The 12,356-nt window shown below is 41.6% G+C and overlaps 1 protein-coding gene across 2 annotated transcripts in view; it reads right to left on the reverse strand.

Annotated features, from left to right (window-relative positions):
* The window catches only part of LOXHD1 (lipoxygenase homology PLAT domains 1), a 1,099,077-nt gene that overhangs the window by 121,326 nt on the left and 965,395 nt on the right, over window positions 1–12,356 (reverse strand). For both annotated transcript variants that reach the window (XM_078674764.1, XM_078674763.1), the window contains one exon: window positions 1,344–1,529. In XM_078674764.1, the coding sequence (XP_078530890.1) occupies window positions 1,344–1,529 (186 nt within the window). The remainder of the gene's footprint in view (window positions 1–1,343; window positions 1,530–12,356) is intronic.

A 12,356-nucleotide genomic window follows, 5' to 3' on the forward strand; every position in this document is an offset into this window, starting at 1 on the left:
ATGCTGTAGTGTGCGAAAGAAAAATGTCAATAACCATGCTTCCTTTTTGTCTCTGTATTTTCTGCAGTCTATGAGGAGTGGGTTCCATCTTTGAAAAATTCCATGTAGCAATGCTTACAGAACCTACCTAACTCCAACTTCCAGGTCTGTCCATGTAGAGTGCTCTTTATTTCCAAACTGTTGTTGCTGATACGGTATTTGGTCAGCATTTGTTTATTTCATGGTTTTATTGCTATTACAAATGTGAGACTGATTTCCAGTAGTACAGTCCAGCAGTAAGAAACATTTCATCTTTATCTGGGCTACCCTGTGGATTTTGCCTCTATTGGTGACATGAATTGAGGAAAATATTTGGGGTTTGACAGAGACTTTTCTCTTTGTCGGACAGCCCACTTGGATAGGCTCGTCCGACTTACTTCTGCTATAAAAGGTTTCTAATCTTTATGGGGCCAAATGGCCCCATAAAGATTAGAAACCTTTTATAGCAGAAGTAAGCCAGACGAGCCCATCCAAGTGGGCTGTCCGACAACAAGAAAAGTGTACGCCACACTAACCTCTTTCCCAATGGCTGGCCACCGTTTAGCCTAAACAGTGACGCCTGCCAATGGGAATGAGGGGCGGGGCTTAAAGCCCGCTAGTGAACCCTCCTGATGACACTAAATCTCGCCAGCGAGACTGCGCATGTGCGCAGTCTTATGCCAGGCTTTGACCTAAAAACATCTCCAAATTCAATAGGGAGTCCCTACACATGTGGATGTGTGGGGGGGGGGGTCAAGAGCTGAAGGTGTTAAGTCAGCATAAATAGCAGCAATTTGGTTAGAGAGCATAACATACAGGTCAGTGTGTCATCGGCAGGGCCATTGGAATTATTCGAGTGTGCACCGATTTTCGCATAATTATAGATTAGCCACATTTGCCACATAATCCTTCATCTGCTGCATAATCTGCATATTTTTAACCAAAAAAACATTACTTTCTAGCTAGCTCACATGGTTCAAATGTTCTTAAAACCACAGCAACACTAATTTCAGTGCAGTGGAAGGCAGTTTTAAAAGGTTCACGTATTGCTTATTGGTATGTGTGGTTTTTAAAATAAGGTTCAACCAATGTCCAGATAGAGCTAAAAAGTGTAAAAATGAAAAAATAACGCAGTAATACTATCACAAGATGTACCGCATTACGCCGCATAATTCAACCTTTTCTTGCTGCATAATTTACTCAATTGTGCCACATAATTTGGCCCTCTCTGCTGCATAATTCGTGTGACTCTGGTCATAGAAGACCCATATCATTGTAATATCTGTAATTTCAGCTCACATGGGTAATGACATATGGAGACCTACCTTATGGCCGATGGTGATGCTGCTTGCATCAAGGATGTTGAAGACCCGTGCTGTGAGGCCATCACCTCTGTCTTTGGCTAACCAACATTTACTAACGAAGGTGTACATGACCCCTTTAGTAGGCACGGTGAGCTGTATCTCATCGACTAACCAGCAGCTCTCTGGAGTTGCACCATCGTGACCCATCTATGAGAAAGGGAAAAAGAAAATATGCTGAAGGAAATGTGCGGCAAATGCAAGCTGGTGTCACATACGTTCTACATATTCCATTTCCTGAAAGCATCTTGACGTAGAGTGAAACCAATGAAGAATGATTTAGTGCCAGGTATCTCTAGAACACAGTGCTAGGGAACGAGGAGATCACATTACTTGATCACATTGCTCATCAAGTGGTTCTAGTGCTCGCTACATCGCTTCCTCTACTTCATCCCATCACACAATTCATATATTTCAGATGCACATTGATCTTCAATAAACAGATCTATGGATTTACCTCAATAGCCCAAAACAAAATACATTATTATGTCCTATATCAGAGGCCCACTTTGTAATCTCTAGTGCATACCTGGAGTTTTGATCATCTGATAAGCATGTCAACATCCATTCGCAGGGCCTTCTAGGGTTTGAGGCGGACGCCAAGAATGACCCAGGATCCCAACAAGGCCTGAATTTGCCTCGGGTGCTCATCACCCGCTTTGGATACTATTCCTGGAGCCTAAAAACTTCTGCGATTTAGTGCCGAGCAGCCTGTCTGTGAAACTGTGATGGGCAAATACGTTACTATAAAGGGGTGCATGACCTAAGCATCCTGGAAATATCTGGTTCAATTGCAACATCAACAATTACTGTTAATTTCAAGCACTTGCAATCAGACACAAGTGTTCCAGTACACAGGATAAATGCTTCTAAGAAAAGAGTATTTTCATGTCCAAAGTTATAACTACAGCCCCATTGGTGAGTATGATGTGTGTGTGTGTGTGTGTGTATCACAAAATATTCAAACAGGGGGTCCCAGGGAAAATATTTAAAGACGCAACCAGTTTCCTATCCCCAATCTTAAGTCATGTACAACACAAGGAAAACCATTGGTCTACTAGAAATAATCTCTGGCAACAACAAATTAAACTGGTATAGTTAAAGGAGTCTTTTCAAAGAGGACGGAGTCCCATCACCCACCGAGTATGATGTTGTACCTCACTCCACTGAATGGCCTTGAGTGCCCATGAACAGGACCTTCTGATCTTCTGAGGAATTAATTAACAATAACCAACTTTGCTAGGGAACCATCCCACTCTTGTACTCTAGGCTAGCACATAGCAAGTATTTACGGAGTCCGTTCTAAGGCTTTCGTAATACAAGTCTCCTGTTGGTAAATGAGCGTTCCCTAGTCTCATGGCTGGAGGCACCCATAGGTGCATCAAAGGTATAGACACTTTGCTCAAGCATGGACCAAGGAAATGCTGGCGGATGCCACTTTGGTGATGGAAGTGAGTTCTCCTCGATGTTACTTCCTCATCCCCATTAACCAGGAAGTTTGGTTTCTGGCTATCCAACCAATCACCAGCAGCATCAGTACCTGGAATTCAGTGTATTACCCGTGCACCTGTCAAAATGCCCCAGTGATAGAAATTTAAATGAATTGTCAAAATATTTTGGCTCTACTGCACCAATACACACTATTAATCATTCAACAATGGTCTGGCAAGTGGGACACCTGTGACATTAAAATCACTTTAAAATAAAGTGGTCAGTCAGAGGAAATACTGTCTAAAAACACTTTGAAAATCGAAGAATATATGAACAGACGGACACAGTGGGGGTATGGATGGGTTCGTATTGTATTGTATTGTAATTGCATTTATATACCACTTACAACCCCTGATGAGGCGTCGCTACTCCTGAGCCCATAAAAGATTTGTGGTGAATTAGTATAGTAAAAATATGAAAGTAATTTGAGTAGTGGATATGTTAGTCAGTTATTTGGATTGAGAAGGATAGTGGGGGGATACTAGAGGGAAAAAGGTTTGCATTTATATAGCACTTGCTACCCTTGATGGGGTGTTGAAGCCCCTTTTCAGCGAGTAGCACGATACTTCGGAACCAAGAACGGATTAGTGATGAATTAGTATAGTGAAAATAGGAAAGTAATTTGAGTGGTGGTTCTGTTAGTCTGTTATTTGGATTGAGAAAGATAGTGAAGAGATAGAAAAGGGAAAGGGTAAGAGTTAGGTAACGCATGCTACTCCCGATGGGGGTTGCCGTTTTATTTTTCAGCTAGTAGCATGCTACTCTGGAACCTGTACAGTATTAGTGGTAAATTTGTATAGTGAAATATGAAAGTAATTTGAGTTGTGGATATGCTAGTCAGTTGGCTGGATTGCAAAGGATAGAGAAAGGGTAGAAGAGGTAAAAGGGTTTGCATTTGTATAGCGCTTGCTACCCCTGGTGAGGGCTTTTTCGGCAAGTAGCATGCTACTCTGGAACCTATAAAGGATTAGTGGTGAATTAGTATAGGGAAATATGAAATTAATTTGAGTGGTGGACATGTTAGTCTGGTATTTGGATTGAAAAGGCTAGTGGAGGGATAGAAGGGAAGAATTTAGATTTTTTTTGTGTGGAGCTCATAGCAGTAGGAGGAGGCTTTGGATGAGTTAAAGGAAGATGGAGGGGCATGAGTAAAAGGGAGGTGGATGAGTAAAAGGGAGGTGGAGGGGAAAGAGTCAGAGCGATGCTTTAGAAAGGCTTGTTTTGGGTATTGGAATAGTAAAAAAGAGGTATTAGATGATGCAAGGAGGTGTGGAGTAGGGAAGAATCTCAAAAGGGTTATTTTGGGCATCATAGTAGTGGTATGGGGTTTAGGATGAATGAGAGAATGGAGGTAAAGGATATATTGATAGAGGTATAGGGTGAGAAATAGGCTAATACATTAGAAAGAGTAGTAGAAAGAGGTTTGAGATGAGTCAGAGAGTTGAGCTGGAGGATATATTGAGAGTGGCATAGGGTGAAAATAGGGTCGTCCATTGGAAATGCTGAGTTAGAAGAAAAGTAATACATAAGTAAAAGTAATAAATATATAGATCTAAAAGTAATAAAGATATACATCCATTAGTACATGGAAGTTAAATAGAATAGATGCATAAAGGAAGGTAGTATATGTAGATTAAAGATGCATTAAATAAACTCTGGCTTTCAAAAATTGTTGTACTTAAAATTATTTTTATTTATTTTGTAGATCAATAGTGAAGCAATTGTAGATAAATAGTTATGATAAAAAGATTTAGTTATTTATGCAGTCACTTATATACATGTTAAAGACAGAATAATGTAACCTTCAGTAATATATACATTTGTTAAGCAGAACTAATGCTTATATATAATACTTTTTTAAACATAAGTTTTCTACACGTTTATACAAAGCAATACACGTATATAGGTACATATCTATAGCACAAATAAATGCTTATATACAGAGAGATAAGTCTGTTTGGGTATGGTGGTTATGTGGGTATGACCCAATTCTTGAGTAGTTTTCTGAAGATAAGGTGGTTATCTGTGAATCTTATGTTGGGGTAAAGAGTTCCATAGTTGGCTGCTTGAATAGAGAATGATGTGCCACCAATTTATTTCTTGTATCTTGGGATTTTGAGATGAGGTGCCACTCTAGAGTGGAGTTTCCTTTGTTGAATGTGGTTGGTGATTTTATTCCTGATGAAGAGCGGTACTGTTCCATGTATCGCTTTGTGGGTGATACAAAGCTGCTTGAATGTGTATCTTCTGGCAACCGTTAACCGATGCAGGGCTTTCAAGGTAGGGGAGATGTAGTCTGGCAGCCGAGTTCATGGTCATTAAAGGTGGTCTATGGTAGAGGCTATTGGCGTCATTGAGTTTCGACAAAACAGGGGAGATGGTAGCCTGGACCTTGTGTGAAAATCGCAAATGGAGGAAGATTCGTCACAGAGTTATATATTGTAATAAAGTTTGATCTTGCTAGTTTGTCCACTTGGGCATTCATCGATAGCTTGGAGTCCATGGTCATTCCGAGGTTTCTTACTTCTTTTGATATTTTAGGCGGTGTTCCCAGATAATCAGGCCACATGGGGAGTCAGTCATAATGTTTCCAATTGCCACACGTGAGTATTTCCATTTTGGAAGCATTCAATTTGAGTTGGCTCCATGTCATCCATTGATCCACCGTTCAGAGACAGCTGAAATGTTTTGATTTTCCCATATCTTTAGGGCATTGCAGTTGAAGGAGTATTTGCGTGTCCTATGCATAGTTATTGAACGTGAGTTGAAAGTGATTGATGAGTGCCAGTAATGACTTCATGTAGATGTTGAAAAGCATAGGTGAGATAATAGAACCTTGAGGGACCCCTGCTTTTGTGAAGTACGGTTTGGATGATAAAGGTGGGGTATGGATGACATTAGTTCTGTGGCAAAGGTAGGACGTGATCCAGGCTAGAGCAGTCCCCTCTATGTCAGCTTTGTGGAATCTTTGTATCAGAGTGTCATGATCAACTGTGTCAAAGGCAGCTGAGAGGTCCCAGAGAAGTAGCTCAGCAAACCAGTTGCAGTCAACTGTTTTCTTCAGGTCAACCAAGATGGGAAAGTGGGCAGATTCTGTGCCCCTTCCTAGATGGAATCCCATTAGGAAGTCTGAAAGCATGGCATTCTCTTCAATGAATTGTGACATCTGGGCGAAAGCTGCTCTTTCTATCAGTTTGCCCAGGAAAGGGCCATTTGAAATTGGTCTGTAGTTGTCAGGGTTCAGCTAGTCCAAGTTTGTTTTCTTCAGTAAAGGGGATATGTATGACTTTTTAAGTTCTTGTGGAGATATTTTAGTAGTTAAGGAGTTGTTGATGATTCTCCTTAATGGAGTAGCAGCAGAGAGTGTTAGAAGAATTGTCTTAAAGGTTTGTGGTGGACATTGGTCAGAAGGGCTGCCGGTAGGCCTGCTTGCTTTGACCAGGTCTATAAATTCATTGTGTGAAATGTGTTGGAAGGAACAGAGAGGCTGGGTTACAGTATTCTTGGACTGTAGCTTTGTAAAAGTGTTAGTGCTGATGCTTTGTCTCTGTTTTAACACCATGGATGCTGCAGACTTTCCTCTGCTGTGCTGGGCCATAATGTTAATGGGTGTGGTCATGACGAGCACACAAGAGGTGTACCTCATGACGAGCTCAGCTCGTCATGAGCATCGAAGGGGTTAAGTATGAGTCCAGCGTGTCTGCTTTAACCGCGTAATGATTTGCCAGTTTGTTTGAGTAACGAGATGAGCTGCTTCTAGGAAATTTGATTCATGAAATTCATTGAGAATTTTTATAGAATTCTTTATTTGCACATTTAGAACTTTGAATTCTGTCTGAATAGTATTTTTACTTTGCTTTTTTGATAGCCGACTTGTACAATCTGTTCATTTTCTGTAGGCGAAGTTTGTCTTGGTTGGCGTTTGTTTTGAGCCATGCACGTTGCGGCTTTTTATCTCTGTATTTCTCCAAGGTGCTTGTTTTCTTTTGTTCTGTTGTGTGGTTTTTAGTGGTATCAAGATATCAAAGCTTCCTGTAGCCACTCATATAGTTGTGGGTGGATGGAATGATGCGTTGATTGATGGAGGGCGGGATTGAGAATGGATGGATAAACTGGTGTTTGCTTCTCTGGTGGGATGGTTGATCTGGTCGACGGTAGGGTGAATGTATAATGAATGGTTGTGTGAATGGGGGTAGTAGGAGAGGCCTGAAGTGTGTAAGGATTAGTGTGCTTCACTGGCTAGTGGTTTGGCTTGAACGTATGGTTGGGCCTGTTGGTTGATGGACATATAGGTGGAGCAAATTTGTGATATCAAGAAAACATGAAATAAACAGGTATGAAAGCAGGACAAACAATTGAAACACGTGCTAATTTAAGACTAAAAAAAATGTAAAGTACATAGAGAAAAAAGTAAAAAAGGGTTAATAATAAAAGAAAGGTCACTGAAGATGTGTACCACTAACAGCACAAAATAAAGATTGGTGAGAGACTCGCAAGGCAAGTAAGACACATGATCGTAGTTCGGCAACACAATAATCATTGTTGGCATGATGTGCAACACTGTTTAGTATTTGCAAACCCTGCATTTAATGAAATCAGTGTTTGTGACCACAAGAAATATCTTGTTTGATGTACGAAAGGACTTTTACAAGTCTGAAAATACTTTCTGGACGGTAAAAGAAGTTCTGCAACTCATTACACATCGCAATTAGGAGAGGGGTGAAAAGGGAGCTACCAGCCATAACTGTAAGTCACAATGACAAGCCTCTTTGGTGTATGGCTGCAACTGGGGATGCAAACCATTGATCAGATACCGACAGCCTAGTTGGGATTGTATCTGATCGTCAAAGGGGAAGCTCTGGGACAGTTGTCTTCTTGAGGATTGTGTTTTCCAGCATCTTGGAGAGCATGCAGTGGTCCAGGGGACCAGTGTCTGCCCCAATGTCTTCCCTAATGGAAAACAATTTATTTTTTAAAGCAGGGCTTTAAAATCAGTCCATTTCCCTTGGAGAGGGATGGGCTGCTTTCAGGAAAAATAGTTTTGCAATTGGGAAAGCGAACATAGCTATGGAGGTCTATTGTTCCTTACAGGCCACCATCCCGCCTTTGTAGCCATTCCCAAGGTGTCACACACAGCGACCTGCAGTGCCTACTATTTGTTGGGCAGCTGATTTTGCAATCTTGCAAATGGGAAGATTGAGATTCAACCTCTTTGTACATACGTTGTACCTCAGATTGCATTCCTGTTTACAAACCAGTCGGTAAGTGTCAAACCCCACCGGTGGGCAAGAGGCATGGGGGGCGGGTTTGCTGTGGATGTTTGTCTCACCTGTCCTATGACCCATCCTACTATGCCTATGCAAAACCGGGCCATGTACAACCCCCTTGAGCACCCTCATTGGTAGCGATGGTGAGTAGTCACAGGCTACTCAGAGAGATCAGTGTGAGGGTACATAAGGCTCGAACTCAACAACACACCCAGCAGCGCAATAACATGATTGTTCAGCCCAGTGCTTCTCTCTACAAAAGAATAGTACTGTAGTCTTTAGTAATTGACAATACCTCACAGGACACAGGAATGTCTCAGATACCCGATGCAAGTATGCAAGTCCAACATGCTTCAGGATTGGCCTCCTCTTCTCACTTTACCCCCTTCTTTCTCTTGAAGTCTAGGGCCTGGTGGTGTACTAGCTAGAGCAGGTTCAGCGTTTCCCGTCTGTTAGCATATGGCTCGGACAGCCGAATAGTCTCTCACCCGTTCCTTTGAATGGAGACTGGCCACAATGGGTTTTTAGCTCACTGTCTGGCTTACTGGAGTTGTGTCTTCGGCTATGGTCAGGTTACAAGGCAGTACTGGTCAGGTCGGGCGGGCACAGGCAGCTCCATAGGATCATGAATTCGGCGGCTGGCATCTTACAGTGGCCATCTTCGAGGCTCTTGGTAGGGTCAGCAGCGGAAGGGCATGCAGTCATGGCCGTCCCGATTGCTCGATCTGGTGAGTCTCAGTTAAAGGTAAGCCGGGCCTTCCTGGGATGCGGAGATATCGCAGTCCTCCTTCTAGGTGTGGGGCTGTGGAGGCGGATTAACAGCTTTGAGGTGCCTAGGCCACAGGTCACAAAGTCCCATTGGGTACGCAAATCCCTTGTGCCACAGCAGCCAATCAGTGCTTCAGCACAGGCTGCTGAAAGGCACCAGCTTTGTTCTTCAAAGTGGTGTAGTTCATTCAGTACACACTGAGACAGTGCCTGGCTATCACTCAGGCAGGTCAGGTGTTAGACAACACAGGTTTTAAGAATTCTTCTTGTGCGGCAGGGACAGCTCGGTCACAGGTTAGTTGGTGCCACAGTCACCTCGACCACAATCAGGGGCACACAGCAAGTATAACACAGCAGCGATGAGACCTTATTTAGTTTGGCAGACCAACTGGGCTCATATGGGCAAATGCCATGGCTGCAATGATGGGGAAGATGGCTAGAGGCCGCTATAGCATGCTTTGGAATTGCTGAGGTTCCTCCGAGGGGTTCAGTGATCGGCTCCAAGGTTAGAGCATGCAAGTCACTCTATTGCAAATCAATGGTGGACAGACTACATCGACTTTTAAATCAGAACCCACGAACAGGGGGTACATCAATGGTTAGCAAAAGTGGCCATGAGGAGCTAATGAAAATTCTTAATATTAGGAAAAAACTAATTAGAACAGAACTCCACGCAGAATTCCTAACAGGATATATAAGAGCTGGGGTTATACCATTAGGACTACGTATTAGGAATGAGCCCGGGCTATTTACAGACGATAAAACATTTCTGGAGATTGGGACTCACATCGCTAATCGATGCAGCAGAGATTGGCTTATCCTCATAATTGAGACAGCACAGGAAGTAGTACTTCTGGAGCGGAAACAAATAGAAGAATTAGAAACTGCATTAAATCAAAATACAGCAGTTGAGGATGCCAAAAAGAAATTAGAGGAGATAGCACTAGAGACAGAAGGTTACTATGAATATCTAACAAACAAAAAATCATTAAAATTGAAAAAAGATATAGAGAAATTCAGTGCAGAGGCTGCTTATCCATTTCTCCAGAAAGATTATTAAACCAATAGAAGAGAAACAAGATGGGGAAAACCCTAATATCCGAGACAGGTCTACTCTAGAGGAGGAAATAAAAGAATACATTTCTCAGAAACATCTGGGTCCAGTGAAGATGAAGATCAATATAATGAACAAGGGGGCAGACCGACTCCTAATTTCCAATAAGATAACCACCATTTTTTAAGAGGTCGCCCTTACAGGGGCTAGAGGGGGTATCGGAACTACTCTCGAGAAGAACCGATGAGGAACTATCCACCTCAAAATCAGGGAACACCCAATTATCTGAATACATGGAATGCACGATATCGGAGGTGAATGAATTTCCGATAATCAATTTATCAGATAGGGAATTATCCCGGGAAGAAAAGGAGGTCTTAAGTTTTGGGTTTAGCTTTGCACCAACAGCCCCCCCAAATAGATTTGAGCTCGAAAAAGATATGAAAAGTTTTTTTAGAAAAGTCAGATTGAATAGATTTTTTTCAGACAAAGAATATCAGCCCTCCCCAAGCATAACAGGTTTCAAGCCCCAATCTACTTTTACTCCTAATTTGAGCCAGGTGGAGAAAAATGTACAGTTGTTTGAGAGAATTGTGGAAATTGAAATCCAAGACAAGCCTTGCTTCCCATCAGGGACAATCCAATAATCTCTCTAAAAACCACAGAACAGCTTTAAAACAATTACAAGAATGTGATCAAATAATAATAAAACCGGCCGATAAGGGCGGTGGAGTAGTAGTACTGAGTAGTAATGACTATGAAAATAGGATGAAAGCCCTGTTAAATGTAACTGAACACTATAAACCAGTCTCATGGAATTTGATTCAAAAATTACAAAAAGAGGTAGCGCGGTTTTTAAACTATGGCAGGGACAACAATATGATCAGTGAGGATGAATATAGATTTTTATTTAATATCAACCCAATAATTTTATGGATTGCCTAAAATCCATACAGATCTAAAAAATCCCCCCATGCGACCCATTGTGAGTAGCTTGGGGTCTCTCCTTGAGCCCCTGAGCAAATATGCTGACTTCTTTTTAAGACCAATTGTTCAGAAGTCGTATCTGAAAGATACAGCCCGTACCATCTCTTTATTCGAGGGACAGAGCTTCGATAAGGTGACCCAGTTGCTGGTCACCTTAGACATCGAAGCTCTGTACACGAATATCCCCCAGGATGACACCATCAATGTGATGGCCTCCCTTTTAAATGAGGAAGATCTTAAGGGAGGTCACACAGAATTTATCCTGGGATGTATAGAATTAGTGTTGAAAAACAACATTTTTCTGTTCAAGGAAGAGCTTTTCAAACAAGTCATGGGGACCAGCATGGGGGCCACATGTGCCCCCAGTCTGGCCTGCCTTTATGTAGGCCATTTCGAGGAAAAACATATCTATAATGAAATGCCACCATATTTTGAGAATGTGTCTCGTTGGTATCGTTTCATTGACAATATTATTTTCGTCTGGGACGGACCTAGGGAGGATCTACTGTCCTTTTTAGAATGGCTAAATATGGGAGATAAGAATCTCAATTTTACAGCACACTATAGTGATGCAAGTGTGGACTTTTTGGACATCAAAATAAAAGATTCTAATGGTGTGCTAGAAGTTGAACTTTTTTCAAAACCAACTGACAAAAATACCCTGCTACAGTACCAAAGTAATCACCCCCGGTCTCAAAAATACAATTTTTAAGGTTGCAACGTAACTGTAGCAATCTGAATGATTTCTACTACCATGCTGAAATCATGACCAAAAAATTAAGAGAGAGAGGGTATCCGAAAAAACTTGTCAAGCAATCCCTGAAACGTGCAAGATTCTATGACAGGGATCACCTTTTGGACATGAATAAAGAAAAAAGGAATAAGACCCAAGACAGGATAGTGTTCGTCAGCCAATATTCAGGAGTCAGTAATAAAATAAAAAATATTGTCAATCGGAACTGGAAAATTCTTAATGATGGTCTTACAGATCCAATTCCGAAGCCTTTATTCTCATTTAGGCATAATCAAACCATCAAGAACGCTTTAGTACAAACATATAAAAAATCAGAAGGTAGCATTCAAAGCACCCTTACTAACACAAAAGCTACAGGAAACTACAAATGTGGCTCCTGCTCAATATGTCCCAACTGTATAGAAACCAAAACGTTAGATTTTAATGGAAAAAAACTGTCCTCCAAAACGCTCAACTACTGCAGGAGCAAGAGTGTGATCTACCTACTCATCTGCCCATGTGGCTATGGATATGTAGGCGAGACAGGTATAGAGCTTCGAATAAGACTACTTGAACATAGATCATCCATTAAAAATAAAAAATAAAATGCACCTCTAACTGATCATTTTCTGAAAAATAATCACGACTGCAATGACTTCTCTTGGTATATCCTTGAA

This window comes from Lissotriton helveticus, chromosome 2_1, assembly GCF_964261635.1.
Source record: "Lissotriton helveticus chromosome 2_1, aLisHel1.1, whole genome shotgun sequence".
Taxonomy (NCBI): Eukaryota; Metazoa; Chordata; class Amphibia; order Caudata; family Salamandridae; genus Lissotriton; species Lissotriton helveticus.